This window comes from Ranitomeya variabilis, chromosome 2 (genome assembly GCF_051348905.1).
Source record: "Ranitomeya variabilis isolate aRanVar5 chromosome 2, aRanVar5.hap1, whole genome shotgun sequence".
Taxonomy (NCBI): Eukaryota; Metazoa; Chordata; class Amphibia; order Anura; family Dendrobatidae; genus Ranitomeya; species Ranitomeya variabilis.
The window spans coordinates 759,892,018-759,908,566 of record NC_135233.1 but is presented as its reverse complement, the minus strand read 5'-3'; the positions used below and the strand labels follow the sequence as shown (position 1 = coordinate 759,908,566).

The 16,549-nt window shown below is 41.1% G+C and overlaps 2 protein-coding genes across 3 annotated transcripts in view; one reads left to right on the top strand and one right to left on the bottom strand.

Annotated features, from left to right (window-relative positions):
- UFL1 (UFM1 specific ligase 1) overlaps positions 1-11,489 on the top strand; it is an 84,460-nt gene extending 72,971 nt beyond the window's left edge. Inside the window, exons 16-19 of one of the 2 annotated variants that reach the window (XM_077289701.1) lie at positions 2,346-2,426; positions 6,560-6,645; positions 9,435-9,615; positions 11,165-11,489. In XM_077289701.1, coding sequence (XP_077145816.1) covers positions 2,346-2,426; positions 6,560-6,645; positions 9,435-9,615; positions 11,165-11,383 — 567 coding nt within the window. In that variant the 3' untranslated portion in view covers positions 11,384-11,489. Of the gene's footprint in view, positions 1-2,345; positions 2,427-6,527; positions 6,647-9,434; positions 9,616-11,164 lie in introns of those variants that run through there. The other variant, XM_077289702.1, reaches the window with a different exon arrangement.
- LOC143809899 (uncharacterized) overlaps positions 1-16,549 on the bottom strand; it is an 848,616-nt gene that overhangs the window by 565,692 nt on the left and 266,375 nt on the right. The gene's annotated exons all lie outside the window — the stretch shown is intronic.

Genomic DNA, 16,549 nt, shown 5'->3' with positions numbered 1-16,549 from the left:
AATGAGGCTTATAGGGTAGGTGCAAGTACTCCCCCTTTCTTGATTAGGGTGCACGCTGCTTGGACTGCAAGAGCTTTTGGGCAGTTTTGTGAAGCAGCCACTTGCTCCTCGTATTCCTTTTCCACATTTTACAGGGTCCAGACCTTTGCTTCAGCAGATGCAAATTTGGGGAGGAAGATATAGAAGCAGCAATTGCTCAGTCAAATGCTTGAGAACAGGTGGAAAATGTTCTTTGGTTACTGTGTAATGTTTAAGTTTTTCCCACCCTTTGGACAGCTTTGGGATGTGCCACGGTTACTGTATCCCCCAACAAGACGAACGAGAAATGAGGATTTTTTACTGTCCGTAAAATCCCTTTGTTGTAGGCTTCATTTGGGGACTCAGCTCCCAACCTTTAGTTGCCTGGTCAGGCATGCATTCTTTTTCTTTTTGTGCTTTAATTCCTTTGGCTCCCCCTGGGCAGATTGTACCTTGCCTTCTAGAAAGCCAATGTTCAGTTAGTGACATTAAGGCCATGTGCACACTTTGCGGGTGACCTCTGCGGGTTCTCCCGCAGCGGATTTGATAAATCTGCAGGGCAAAACCGCTGCGGTTATCCCTGCAGATTTATCGCGGTTTGTTCCGCGGTTTCCGCTGCGGGTTTCCACCTATACTATTGATGCTGCATATGCAGCATCAATAGTAATGTTAAAATAAAAAAAAAAAAAGTTTATATACTCACCCTCTGACGTCCCGATCTCCTCGGCGCTGCACCCGGCGGTCCGGTTCCAAAGATAATGTGCGAGAAGGACCCTTCGTGACGTCACGGTCATGTGACCGCGACGTCACGGTCATGTGACCGCGACGTCTCCGCAGGTCCTGTTCGCACAGCAACTCTGACCGGCCGGCCGCGTGCAGTGCTGAGAGGTGAGTATAACATGATTTTTTATTTTAATTCTTTTTTTTACACACAAATATGGTTCCCAGGGCCTGGAGGTGAGTCTCCTCTCCTCCACCCCGGGTACCATCTGCACATGATTCGCTTACTTCCCGCAACGTGGGCACAGCCCCATGCGGGAAGTAAGAGGTTCAATGCATTCCTATGGGTGCAGAATCGCAGCGATTCTGCACAAAGAAGTGACATGCTGCGGAATGTAAACCGCTGCGTTTCTGCGCGGTTTTTCCCGCAGCATGCGCACAGCGGTTTGCGGTTTCCATAGGTTTACATGTAAATGTAAACGCAATGGAAACTGCAGCGGACCCGCAGCGGCAAAATCGCGGCGGTTCCGCGGTAAAAACCGCAAAGTGTGAACATGGCCGAATAGTGTCAGGTGGCAGCAGACTATCCCACTGTTACAGTGTCTCCCAATGAAGCCTATTAGAAAGGGATTTTCTGGTAAGTGAAAAATCCTAATTTTGTTCCAACTGATATAAGCAAGCCAAAGGAGTATAGGAAAAGAAATCAGAATGGGACAAATGAGGTTGTGCCCACGAAGTTGTGTAATTCAACTCCATAAATCTAATGTTTTACATATTTTGCATAGTAGACAATTGTCCGATCATTCTGGAAGAACATAATATTGGTAGTAGTAATTTAGTAAAAGTTCTGCTTTACAGTAGAGTCCATGAACTGTATGACTAAATATCAGCAGTGCCCCCAGACATTATACCTTGTACAGATGGTATAGAAACTTCCGTGTATAATTATCAGCATAACATCTGCTTATTGTGGCCCCGGATGGTACGTAGACCTGACATACTGTCCACACTCCACAGAATAGCCATGATGAACTCCCAAAAGTCAAGATCTCTTTAGGATCTATCCATTGATTTTTTTTTTTTTTTTTTTTATGAACCAATAGTACATGTATATCTTATCAGAGAGATTTGCTTCTTTCTCCTTCTGGAATGATCATTCATTATCAGAATTCTTATTTCATTAGTAAAATATGTCTTCACTGAACACAGATTTTATCATTTTACCTGTGAATAGAGAGTAAAAGATCAATCCAGCAGATGAAAGATGTAAATCTCTCTGATCAGATATATTACACAGTTGCTAATTTATAGATGTACCATTGACTTGACATCCCTTGCTTAGTTAGTATTTTTTGTCAAGGGAGAATTTTATAAAATGTTTTTCCCACCACAACACTGGGCATTTTAGGGGCAAATAAGAGCATATTGCCTCCTAGTTATAAGCCCTGTAAATACTGATCCTAAAGACTGGTATAAATGTTGGACACAGTGACTGAATCTAAAAATTAGGCTGAAGACTTTTAATAATCAAGTCCACATGTAAAACTCTGCAGATAAGTTATTTGATGTTTGTTTAGATTATTTTATTATTTTTTTTGTCTCCTCAGGTTAGGAAAAAGATGTTAAATAAGTTCCAGGAAGAAGCAAAAGGGCCACTGACAAAGCTGAACAGTTCATTGGCTGGCAAGGTAAATCTGAAAATCTTCTATATCTGTCTATGTTGTATATCTTTTACATATCGTATTTTGCAGATTATAAGATGCACCCCCAAATTTTGGGGAAAAAGCCTGTAATAAAATGGTGGTGATTCTTAGAATCCTTGCGTCTTATTGCTTACTGGAATGACGGCTGCGTGGTTCCAGGGTCGTTGCTGGCAGAGGCAGGAGTGGGGTGATACTGCAGACCTGAGGGCTGGGGGAGCAAGGGGTGTTCAGAGGTGCGACATTGCTGGTATTCGGTGGTGCGGAGGCTTCGCTGACATTTTTTTTGAAAGCCCGGAGACCCTGCACTTCCACGATTTTCGTCTCCTGAAATCTTGATGCCGAGATCTCTATCTGCACATTAGCAGCCTCCGGCGGCCATTTTCCTGGAGTGCACCGCAGTGTAAACCATGGAAGTGCGGGAGCTCCGGGCTTTCATAAAATGCTGACAGAGTCTCCGCACCACCAAACACCCGCAGCGTGGCACCTCTAAATACTCCTTCCTCCCAGTCTGAGGCCCGCAGCATCGCCCCACTCTTGCCTCCACCAGCAGCAACACTGGGACCCCACTCCACCGCGGCCGTTAACGTATATTCAAATTATAAGACGTATCCCCATTTTGGGAAAAAAGTGTGTCTTTATAATCCAAAAAATACAGTAATTTGTTACATTTACTTCTAGCATTTAGATGATTAAAAAAAATATATATACACTACCGTTCAAAAGTTCAGGGTCACCCAGACAATTTTGTGTTTTCAATGGAAACTCATACGTTTATTAATCAAATGAGTTGCCAAATGAATAGAAAATCTAGTCCAGACATCGACAAGGTTCGAAAAAAAGATTTTTATTTGAAATAATAATTTTCTCCTTCTTCAAACTTTGCTTTTGTCAAAAGAATGCTCCCTTTGCAGCAATTACAGCATTGCAGACCATTGGCATACTAGCAGTTAATTTGCTGAGGTAATCTGGAGAAATTTCACCCCATGCTTCCAGAAGCCCCTCCCACAAGTTGGTTTGGCTTGATGGGCACTTTTTGCTTACCTTATGGTCAAGCTGCTCCCACAACAGCTCAATGGGTTTGCGATCTGGTGACTGTGCTGGCCACTCCATTACAGATAGAATACCAGCTGCCTGCTTCTTCCCTAAATAGTTCTTGCATAATTTGGAGGTGTGCTTTGGGTCATTGTCCTGTTGTAGGATGAAATTGGGTCCAATCAAGCGCTGTCCACAGGGCATGGCATTGCAAAATAAAGTGATAGCCTTCCTTATTCACAATCCCTTTTACCTTGTACAAATCTCTCACTTTACCAGCACCAAAGCAACCCCAGACCATCACATTACCTCCACCATGCTTGACAGATGGCGTCAGGCACTCTTCCAGCATCTTTTCAGTTGTTCTGCGTCTCAAAAATGTTCTTCCATGTGATCCAAACACCTCAAACTTGGATTCGTCTGTCCATAACACTTTTTTCCAATCTTCCTCTGTCCAATGTCTGTGTTCTTTTGCCCATATTAATCTTTTCCTTTTATTAGCCAGTCTCAGATATGGCTTTTTCTTTGCCACTCTGCCCTGAAGGCCAGCATCCCAGAGTCGCCTCTTCACTGTAAACGTTGACACTGGCGTTTTGCGTGTACTATTTAATGAAGCTGCCAGTTGAGGACCTGTGAGGCGTCGATTTCTCAAACTACAGACTCTAATGTACTTGTCTTGTTGCTCAGTTGTGCAGCGGGGCCTCCCACTTCTCTTTCTACTCTGGTTTGAGCCTGTTTCTGCTCTCCTCTGAAGGGAGTAGTACACACCGTTGTAGGAAATCTTCAGTTTCTTGACAATTTCTCACATGGAACAGCCTTCAATTCCAAGAACAAGAATAGACTGTCGAGTTTCACATGAAAGTTCATTTTTTCTGGCCATTTTGAGAGTTTAATGGAACCAACAAATGTAATGCTCCAGATTCTCAACTAGCTGAAAGGAAGGTCAGGTTTGTAGGTTCTCTAATCAGCCAAACTGTTTTCAGCTGTGCTAAGGCTACGTTCACATTTGCGTTGTGCGCCGCGGCGGCACAACGCACACAAAAACGCAACAAAACGCACGCTAAAACGCTGCGTTTTGCGACGCATGCGTCCTTTTTGGCCGAAAGTTGGACGCAAAAAAAATGCAACTTGCTGCGTTTTCTGCGCCCAACGCTTGCGGCCAAAAAAACACATGCGTCGCAAAACGCAGCACAACGCATGTCCATGCGCCCCCATGTTAAATATAGTGGCGCATGACGCATGCGGCGACGCTGCGGCGCCCCACGCTGCGGTGCCGAACGCTAATGTGAACGTAGACTAACAAACTTGCACAAGGGTTTTTTAAGGGTATTCTAACCATACATTAGCCTTCTTACACAGTTAGCAAACACAAAGTACCATAAGAACACTGGAGTGATGGTTGTTGGAAATGGGCCTCTATACACCTATGAAGATATTGCATTACAAACCAGACGTTTGCAGCAAGAAGTCATTTACCACATTAACAATGTATAGAGTATATTTCTGAATCATTTAATGTTGGCTTCATTGGAAAAAACTGTGCTTTTCTTTCAAAAATAAGGAAATTTCTAAGTGACCATAAACTTTTGAACAGTAGTGTATATATATGCTGTATTTTGCGGATTATAAGATGCAGTGGACCATAAGATTCTCCCGAAATTTTGAGGAGGAAAATGAGGAAAAATTTTTTTTCAATAATATGGTTTTACGGTAGCTTACCGGAAAGGGGAGGGGGCAGCTGCGGTGGAGCAGGGTCCCAGGATGCAGGGAGGCTGCTGCAAGAAGGTGATACTGCGGGCCCTGGGCTGGGAGAAGGGGGTGTGAGGCTGCCGCGGTCCCTGGGCTTTCACAAAATGTCTGGGGTCTCCACACTTCCCATCCTGTTTTATGCGATGGACTTCGTGAAAATGGTCACTGGAGGTGGTGCATGCGCAGATGGAGATCTCTGCAGCCGAAATCAATGGGAAGCGCCGGGACTCAAGACATTTTGTGAAAGCCTGGTGCCGCGGCATTGTCACATTCTTAGGGTAAGTTCACGCAGGGCGTTTTTGCTGCTTTTTTTATGCTAATTTTCAGCTGCTTTTTACAGTACCAGCAAAGCCTATGAGATTTCAGAAATCTCATGCACACACATTGTTTTTTTGTGTCATCAGGATTTTGTGCTTTTCTGCTTTTTTTTGGACATAGGGCATGTCACTCCTTTCAGAGTTTTTGCAGCATTTTTCACCCATTGGCTTGAATGGGTGTTGAAAAAACGCTGCAAAACACAAGTACCATTATTTGCAGAGTTTTTACTGCAGAAAGTCAATGGCCATTAGCATGGACAAAGGGACACAAAAAATGCACCAAAAACACAAATCCACACCAAAGAGGCACCTAAACCTGCGTTTTTGCCGCAGCTTCTTTCCTGCCAAGAAGATCAGGTTTTGCTGCAGAAAGAAAAAGCAGCAAAAAGGCCCTGTGTGAACTTACCCTTACTCTCTGCCAGCTTCCTGCAACAGTGACCCTGCCTCCGGGGACCCTGCTCCACCACAGCCCCTACACCCTCATTCACCCCCCAGTAAGCTACATTCGGATTGTAAGACACACCACCATTTCTCCCCCCCCCCCCCCTCCAAATATGGGGGGGGAAAAGTGAGTCTTATAATTAAAAAAAAAAAAAAAATGACATACAGTATATATTTAAAGGGCTTGTTCAGTGTAGAACACTCATATACGTTATTAGAGAACATCCGGGAGTCTTCCGTCCAGGATGCTCATATCTTGGACCGAGGAGAGATCAGTTGCTTGCTCTGAAGGACTGGTCCTGTTCTGCATTACACTGCCGTGCCATTGATCTGAATTGGCTTGATGTGTTTCTTCTTCACAAAGGCTGTTCTCATCTTATAGTGTGGTCTGCATCTCTGTATAAGAGTATAGGTCCCCACACTGATAATGCTCCATTATGATTTATGCTCATGCATTCTGTAAATGCAACAGCGTTTTTCTTTTCTTGTGAGTTTGACAGATGTTTTACTAGTTGTCAAAATAACATCTCCTACTTTTGCATTATAGCTGCCTGATTTGTTTGTATTTTAACACTTCAGAGTATAGAAGAATTTCTTTCTTGCCTGGACGCAGCAGCCGATGCATGTGGCATTTTAGTTAAAAAAGGAGATAAGAAGAAAGAGAGGTACATCCCTTTTTTTTTTTTTTTTTTTTTTTTATTGGACATGAAGATTTTTAAAAGTTACTGTAGAGTGTGTATTAGGTGTTCTTTTCCAGTTCTGATATTTAGCTTCTGTTGAATAACCTTTATCATCACTGTCTAGTCCAAGATCTATTTTTCATAAATCCCCCATATATATTAGACGAATGTTGGCCAAACACACTATCGACGAGTTCAGCCGGGACTCTAATGTATATGGGGACGAGCGAGCGTTCCTGTTGGGAGATGCCATGGGATGAGATGTATGGGAGAGCCAACTGAGATGGTTGTCAGCCGAATAACCAGCCAAAGCATTGTTCTACAACCTACCAACCATCTAATGTAAATGGGGGCGAGCGAGCGTTCCTGTTTATGGGAGAGCCAACTGAGATGGCTGTCAGCCGAATAAACAGCCAAAGCATTGTTCTACAACCAACGAACCATCTAATGTACAGTTATATGAAAAAGTTTGGGCACCCCTATTAATCTTAAGCTTAATGTTTTATAAAAATTGATTTTTTTTTGTAACCGCTATTTCAGTTTCATATGTCTAATAACTGTTGGACACAGTAATGTTTCTGCCTTGAAATGAGGTTTATTGTACTAACAGAAAATGTGCAATCTGCATTCAAACTAAATTTGACAGGTGCATAAGTATGGGCACCCTTATCATTTTCTTGTTTTAAATACTCCTACCTACTTTTTACTGACTTACTAAAGCACTTTTTTGGTTTTGTAACCTCATTGAGCTTTGAACTTCATAGCCAGGTGTATGCAATAATGAGAAAAGCTAATTAAAGTGGCCACTTACTTGCAAGGTGTTCTCCTGTTTGAATCTCCTCTGAAGAGTGGCATCATGGGCTCCTCAAAACAACTGTCAAATGATCTGAAAACAAAGATTATTCAACATAGTTGTTCAGGGGAAGGATACAAAAAGCTGTCTCAGAGATTTAACCTGTCAATTTCCACTGTGAGGAACATAGTAAGGAAATGGAAGAACACAGGTACAGTTCTTGTTAAGGCCAGAAATGGCAGGCCAAGAAAAACATCAGAAAGGCAGAGAAGTAGAATGGTGAGATCAATCAAGGACAATCCTCAGACCACCTCCAGAGAGCTGCAGCATCAACTTGCTGCAGATGGTGTCACTGTGCATCGGTCAACTATACAATGCACTTTGCACAAGGAGAAGCTGTATGGGAGAGTGATGCGAAAGAAGCTGTTTCTGCAAACACGCCACAAACAGAGTCGGCTGAGGTATGCAAAAGCATATTTGGAGAAGCCAATTTCTGTTAGGAAGAAGGTCCTGTGGACTGATGAAACCAAGATTGAGTTGTTTGGTCATACAAAAAGGCGTTATGCATGGCGGCAAAAAAAACACAGCATTCCAAGGAAAACACTTGCTACCCACAGTAAAATTTGGTGGAGGTTCCATCATGCTTTGGGGCTGTGTGGCCAATGCCGGCACCGGGAATCTTGTTAAAGTTGAGGGACGCATGGAGTCCTCTCAGTATCAGCAGATTCTTGACAATAATGTTCATGAATCAGTGACAAAGTTAAAGTTAAGCAGGGGATGGATCTTTCAGCAAGACAATGATCCAAAACACCGCTCCAAATCTACTCAGGCATTCATGCAGAGGAACAGTTACACTGTTCTGGAATGGCCATCACAGTCCCCAGACCTGAATATCATTGAACATCTGTGGGATCATTTGAAGAGGGCTGTCCATGCTCGGCGACCATCAAACTTAACTGAACTGGAATTGTTTTGTAAAGAGGAATGGTCAAAAATACCTTCATCCAGGATCCAGGAACTCATTAAAAGCTACAGGAAGCGACTAGAGGCTGTTATTTTTGCAAAAGGAGGATCTACTAAATATTAATGTCACTTTTCTGGTGAGGTGCCCATACTTATGCACCTGTCAAATTTTGTTTGAATGCAGATTGCACATTTTCTGTTAGTACAATAAACCTCATTTCAAGGCAGAAACATTACTGTGTCCAACAGTTATTAGATATATGAAACTGAAATAGCTGTTGCAATAAAAACAATTTTTACAAAACATTAAGCTTAAGATTAATAGGGGTGCCCAAACTTTTTCATATAACTGTATATGGGGGCGAGCGAGCGTTCCTGTGTATGGGAGAGCCAACCGAGATGGCTGTCAGCTGAATAACCAGCCAAAGCATTGTTCTGCAACCAACCATCTAATGTATATGGAGGCAAACAAGCGCTCCTGTGTGTGGGAGTTAGCTGAAAGATCAGCCAAAGTATTGTTGTACCAGCAACCATCTAATGTGTATTGGGGCTTTTACATAACGCCTGCAAATAGTCGTAAACCACTACCAGATAATTAAAAAAGAGAACCTGTCAGCAGATTTTGCTGCTATAAGATGCGGCCACCGCCTTTCAGGGCTTATCTTCAGCATTCTATAATGCTGCAAAATTACTGAGAGTGTTTAACTGAAGATCTCTCCTTACATGTATATAGGTAGGGACTTTGGAATCGGGACACGTAGAAGATGCTGGGGAAATGCTTCGAACTAGTCATCCAAAATGAACAGTCACAAGATGGCCTTTCGAAGTATATTCTTGCTGCAGTGCTTCAGAACAAAACAGATGTAATACTGCAGCAAGCGTCTGATTAATGCTGCATGTGGTTTAGGCTCCATGACCCAATCATCAGGTTCCCTGTAAATTTACACTGATTCTCTAAAACCATTCACCAATATATTAAATGACCCGATTGTACGATTTCTATTTTCTTTGTTTTCAGGCAAGTTTTGTTCCAGCACAGGCAAGCCCTTGTAGAGCAGCTTAAACTGACAGAAGATGCCGCCCTGATACTACATCTGACGTCCGTCTTGTTGTTTCAGTTGACAACACATTGTATGCTTCATGCGCCAGGAAGATGTGTCCCACAGATAATTTCATTCCTAAGCACAAAGATCCCTGAGGTATTGTCATACATGAAACACAGTATCTTTACCAGAGGGCCGCAAAAACTCATCAGCCCAGCCAGCATACGTAATGTACACAAGGCATTTATTGAATCGTATATTTCAGATCCATAAAATGCTCAGCCCCCTGATACATTTTGGTGTTTTACTGAATTGCTGGTGAATATTTAGATTCAATAAAAAAATCTTATATGCATATTAATGAACAATCCCAATTTATCACATATCCACAGGGTATTCAAAGTCTATGGGAATGATGAAAAAGCCAAATGCTATGGTCAGCTATTGTTGTGAATCCCATAAATATTCATATGAGACATAGGACCCCTTTTCTTATATTTGGTTGGGATCCTATCAATAGGATCCCATTGATCATAGATGTATCTCCTATCCTGTGGATATCTAATAAGTTACGATTCTGGGGATATGCTTTTAAACCCTATTGATTTACTATCTATTTACAGTTGGGTCCAGAAATATTTGTACCGTGACACAAGTTTTGACATTTTGGTATTTACCAAAACATATTCAACATGCATTTATATAATCAATATGGGCTTAACGTGCAGACTCTCCGCTTTAATTTCAATGTATTCTCATCATAATTGGAGTAAGTGTTAAGGAATTACAGCTTTTTAATAAGTACAGTGGCCTGTAAAGTTGAAAATGAAATTATCTCTAAAAGGCCTAAAATATATTGTAATTTTTTACATTTTAAAAATTACAAAAAGGAAAATGGGCCAATGCAAATGATTGGGCATTCTGCATGGTTGGTACCTAGTAGCACTCCCTCTTGCAAGTACCACAGCTTGACTTTCAATTCTTGATTGACGGTTTTTCATCCGTTCATCCATGGAAAATTCTTCCAGTTCTGTGGGATTCCCAGGTCGTCTTGCATGTACTGCTAGTCTAGCCACAAATTTTCATAAATGTTCAGATCAGGGGACTGCGAGGGCCATTGTAAAACCTTCAGTTTGGCACTTTTGAGGTAGTGTTCCAGACCTTGTCTTGACCTCCACTTTTCCTGTAAACTGCCATTTCTTAATTACATTTTGAACTGAGGAAAGGGAAACCTGAAAACACTTTCCTATCTTCCTATAGCCTTTCCCTGCTTTGTGGTTCTCCACCATTTTCATTTTCAGAGCGCTAGGCAGCCCCATGACTGCTGTTTTTTGGCACAATCTTGGACGAGGCTGGGTTTTTCAAAAGCTGGGATATTGGCATGATCTGGCCTTTCAGAACAATGATGGTGAACAAGCCATAACCCGAACAGGCTAATTAAGGTCTGAAACCTTGGTCCAAGTTATCGGAACAAACAAATCTCCGATGTCGTGACATTAAAGGTGGAAAAAGGTCTGAAATGATTCTTCTTAGTACAATTTTTTTTCTCAAATGAGAAAAGCCTCAAATTTTAACAGAGGTGTGTACAATTTGTACATCCACAGTATAGTGCACAAGAAGCGTATTAATTAGCGGTGTACATTGATGATTATGACTGCAAAAACTGTTAATACTATTGTCTGCTTATTCTTTTTCTTTTACACAGGAACAGCACAGCTTATTGGTTAACTACCAAAGCCTGGTGGTTAAGCAGTTAATAGGTCAGGCCAAGCAGAAGGATGATGATGATGTAGACACGACTGGAGATCTAGCACACGAATCTGAAAAAACTTCAGATATCATTAGAAAAGAACTTCAAGAGTTGTCTGCTGCAATCAAAGATCTTGCTCTCCGACCCAGAAAGTCCTCAGCATCAGAAGAGTAACCAGGCATTGATTCCTTTTTATATCCACAAGATTTATTTCTGCTAAGCTCCGATGAACACTCGAGGCCATTTTGATTCTGGCAAATAAAGGAATATTAAAAAATAAGTATTATGATGGGGAGAATCTTACTGTTCTTGACCAAAATATTATTGAAGAGAAACCTGTCATTAGATTCATACTGCCCAAACCAACATAATTTGAAAAGCTGGCAAAGGACTATAGAGGAACCCCGGAGTAGTAGAAGTCAGGTCATCTGCCGGTTTCTATCTGACCCCACTTCAGTTGATTGACAAGTCTCTTCCATATATGTATATAGGGAGAAACATGTTAGTCATGGGGAGGAGGTGGAGAGAAAGCAGCCAGCTACATGTTTTCAAACTATATTTTCTCAGAAATACTACAGCGTTTAAGCAAAAACTTATGTGACTACTATCACACAAACAGACTGTGATACTTACCATATTTCGAGCACTATGAATCTAATGACAGGTTCCCTTTAAGAATATATACTCACTCTGGCGGTCTACAGATTTAATTTTTAAAGTTAATATTTAACCCAAAATTAAAATTTTGTATTGGATGATTGAATTGCTAATCTTGGATGGATGGATGATTGTTTGATCTGTGGAAAATGTAAAAAAAAAAAAAAGCAAGTTAGGTCCGAACTTCCAGGTTGTGGGATCCCGGCATATAGAGCTGGATCCCACAACTCTCCATGGTACTCCTCACTGTCTTGGTGCAAGAACTGCATGCATCGTAAGATCTCGCACTTGGAACTAAATCAACTCTTCAGTATCCTTTCATAAGCATTTACTGATCGATAACATCATTAGTTTGGTTACCGTTCGGCAGCTGGTTAGTAAAGAATACGTAAAAAAAAATGTGTAACCAAAATTTTTTATTTTTTTTTTGTGGTGACTGTACTACTGTGTTGGAAAGATTATTCTTTGCTTTCCTGTGCGGTAGACTACAAGGATAATTTAATGCATGCTGACCCATCACAGGCTTAACCCCAGGAGTTTTTTTCGTTTTTCGCTCCCCTCCTTCCCAGAGCCATAACTTTTTTTAATTTTTCCGTCAATATGGCCATGTGAGGGCTTATTTTTTGGGGGACGAGTTGTACTTTTGAACAACACCATTGGTTTTACCATGTCGTGTAACAGAAAACGGGAAAAAAATTCCAAGTGCGATGAAATTGCAAAAAAAAGTACAATCCCACACTTGTTTTTTGTTTGGCTTTTTTGCTAGGTTTGCTAAATGCTAAAACTGACCTGCCATTATGATTCTCCAGGTAATTACGATTTCATTGACACCAAACATGTCTAGGTTCTCTTTTATCAAAGTGGTGAAAAAAAAATCCAAATTCCAAAAAAAAACAAAAATTGCGCAATTTTCTGATACCCGTACCGTCTCCATTTTTTTGTGATCTCGGGTTGGGTGAGGGCTTATTTTTTTGCGTGCCGAGCTGACGTTTTTAATTATACCACTTTTGTGCAGATAGGATCTTTTGATCGCCCGTTATTGCATTTTAATGCAATGTCGCGGCGACCAAAAAAATTGAATTTTGGTGTTTTGATTTTTTCTCGCTACGCCATTTAGCGATCAGGTTAATTCTTTTTTCTTTAATTGATAGATCGGGCGATTCTGAACGCTGCAATACCAAATATGTGTAGGTTTGATTTTTTTTAAATTTTGATTGGGGTGAAAGGGGGTGATTTAAACTTTTATATTTTTCTTTTTTTATATATATATTTTTAAACACTTTTTTTTATTTTAGCATGCTTCAATAGCCTCCATGGGAAGCTATAAACATGCACTACTCGATCGCCTCTGCTAACATAGAGGTGATGCACAGATCACCTCTATGCAGCAGAATTACTGGCTTGCTATGAGCGCCGTCCACAGGGTGGCGCTCATAACAATCTGCCATCAACCACCATAGAGGTCTCGAGGAGACCTGGTTGTGATGGCAACGCACTGATGACCCCTGATCACATGATGGGGGTCAGTGGTGCGCGTACTTCCGGACGCGCAGCCGTCAGCGCTTGTTAAATGCCGCTGTCAGTTTGACAGCGGCATTTAACTAGTTAATTTGCAAGGGCGGATCGCGATTCCATTTGCGCCCATTGCGGGCACATGTCTGTTGATAACAGCTGACATGTCATGGCTTTGAGGTGGGCTCACCGCCGGAGCCCACCTCAAAGCGGGATACTGCCAGCTGACGTACTATTCCTTCACTTCTTTTAACCACTTTGCATCTTTGAATAACTGACGCAGTTAAAAGAAGTTCAAGAAGACCACAGCAAGTTGTTTTTACATTGCTGTGCTTGTGTTCATTCTTTTATGCGTTTATTTAGCACTTTTTCAGGCACAATACAGAGCATAGCCTCCTGAAAAAAACGGATTGTGCACAAAACCTTAGACTCCAGGCCAAATGCTTAACACTGGTGTTTGCCAACCAGTGGCTCCTCAAATATTGCAAAACCATATCGGCATATTTTGCAAAAGTTAAGGCTTGCTGGGAGTTGTAGTTTGAGTAGGTATGGAGCTGGTTGGTTCTGTCCACATATAGAAGCACATGCTCACACTGGCAAGTTTGAAAGCCGTACTTGGCTGTAATGTCTAGTAATAAGTAATACCTTATTGCACTAAATTTTGGGTAAAATTTGCCAGAAATTGTCATATTGAGCTTCTAGCATTTGTATAATTCTGTCAGTGAAAAATGACGCCTAATCCATATCTCCCAATTTTCCATTGCCCTTTTCTGAACTCTTAGTACTACAGATGGATGAGTGTTTGCTTGACTTTACCAAGCATCATATTTCATTAAAATATCTCTAAGAGATGGGTAACTTGCTTTATTTTACAAACGATTTGTAAAAAATAAATATATATTTCCAAATGAAAAATGTAGTTTGATGTCCCTTCAAAATATTATAAAATGAATAGAAGAATGGATGCAAAATATGTTTGGTGTTTATTTTTGTGTTTCTTGGTCTTCGTTCAATAAATTGAGCTTGTTATCTTTTCATGAGTGGAAATACTTTATCATTTGTATAAAAAAAATATTAAAGACATGGATGAAGACATTGTGCGAATAAAAAGCCCCACAACTTCTAGTCATATTTCTAGATTACAATGCAAAAGAAACATGGAGAAAGAAGCTTGTGGTGTTACGTCTAAAGAAGTTTTCAGGTTTCATGTCATTGCCATATAAATCAATGAAAATTTCTATCCACTTTATGGAAATATTGGGACTCTTGCATATTACGCCCACAGGAGCTTTTGACATTCCATTCTAAACCCAGATTGGCTTCCATTTTTCTGAGAAGGCTTTCTCCAATATTTTGAAGTGTATACATTTTTGCCCATTCATTCAGAAGAGCATTTGTGAGGTCAGACATTTGAAGTTGGATAAGAGGTCTTATTTTATAATCTGTTTCAGTTCATCCCAAAGGTGTTTGATGCTGTTGAGTTCGGGGCTCTTTGCTTGCCAGTCAAATTCTCCCACTCCAAACTCACCCAGCCCTGTTTTTTATCAATCTTGCATACTGAAATTTCATACTGAAATGGAAAAGATTAAACAGACTGTTTAGTCTTTGCCTGATTAAGGGACCTGTGTAGTCTCAAAAGCTTGCAGTTTACCATCTTTTCAGTTAGCCATTAAAAGGTATCAACCACTGAGGACTCTCACGTCTAAATAATTTTAGATGCTTCCATTCAGCCATTATCACCATATTTGAGACATTATCCACTTTGAAGGCTTTGGGGCACCTAGAGGTAGATTCTCAAGCTTTGCCTTCAAAAAACATTCTGGTTCTCTATTTGATTAAATTATGAATTTTATCAAGATGAAAGTAGTTTTTTTCAGATATCCTTCACTTATTCCTCCAAAGAAGAATCCTTTTTCTTCTCCACAATCTGGAACTCCTCAGCGGACAGGAGATCGGACTTTCTGCACTAAGTCTCTTAGAAAGAAGGGGAATGGACTCCTTCATTTAATCTTGAGTATAATCTTTCACTCTGATTACTACATATTGTATGGAGAGAGGAAAACAAAAGGTTTGGCTTATTAGCAGAAGTAATACACTGATCACTAGTAAGGGATCGTGTATAACTGTATGCCAACGGAAAAAACAAACCGTATTGGTTATGCACCAATTGCAGCTCTGCCCACTGACTGACTGCTTGCTCTGTAACGTGCGCGCTCTGGCTGCTATCAAACTCTGACCATGATACACGGAAGCCTAACCTAGAGAGTGCCTGTAATAAGCACACAAACCAAGTGCACAGTGGGGACAGAGGCTGGATACTGCACCCACTGAAGACATACTAAGACGATGCATGACAGGAGCATGGATGTCAGATTCCTTGTCCATCATCTAGTATTTGTACCCTGCTTGTACAACGCTGAGTACCAAATTTGTCTGACTACACACATCTAGAAGGGATACAGAAAGGGATAGGGATGGCATTTCTGAAAGGTGACCGGGCTTCCATCAGCAAATAAAAAATGGTGATGGAGAGCATTTAGGAAATGTTTAAAGGGAACATGTCATGTCCGATAATGCTATTAACCGGAAGGTATAGGGTTAATATTATTGAGGTGCCCGACAGCAATACTGAAGTGCAGCTCCTGGGAGAAAAGTAACTTTATTTTCCTTGGGAGCCGCTGGCTTTCAATCATGCAGGCATGGTGGCGCAGCTACAGTCAAAACAGTAATGAGAGCAGCAGTACGATTTTGACACTGATTCCCCCATTCATGCGGCAGAAACAATATTGTGCTTACTGTCATTTGTGACAGCTATGTAAGGGGGCTAGCATGGTATTTTGGTCATGTGTAAATAGCTACTGTAAGCTGGATGGCGGCTTCAAGCATTGTCACGTAGCTCTCACCTTCCACATTTTAGTACAGTGATCAGATCTAGCAGTAAAGTAGCTCAAGATTATTAAGAGAAATAGCATCAATCACAATCAGACACCTATGTTTGTTATTAAAGCACTTTGCCAGAATATATATATATATATATATACAGTGCCTACAAGTAGTATTCAACCCCCTGCAGATTTAGCAGGTTTACACATTTGGAATTAACTTGGCATTGTGACATTTGGACTGTAGATCAGCCTGGAAGTGTGAAATGCACTGCAGCAAAAAAGAATG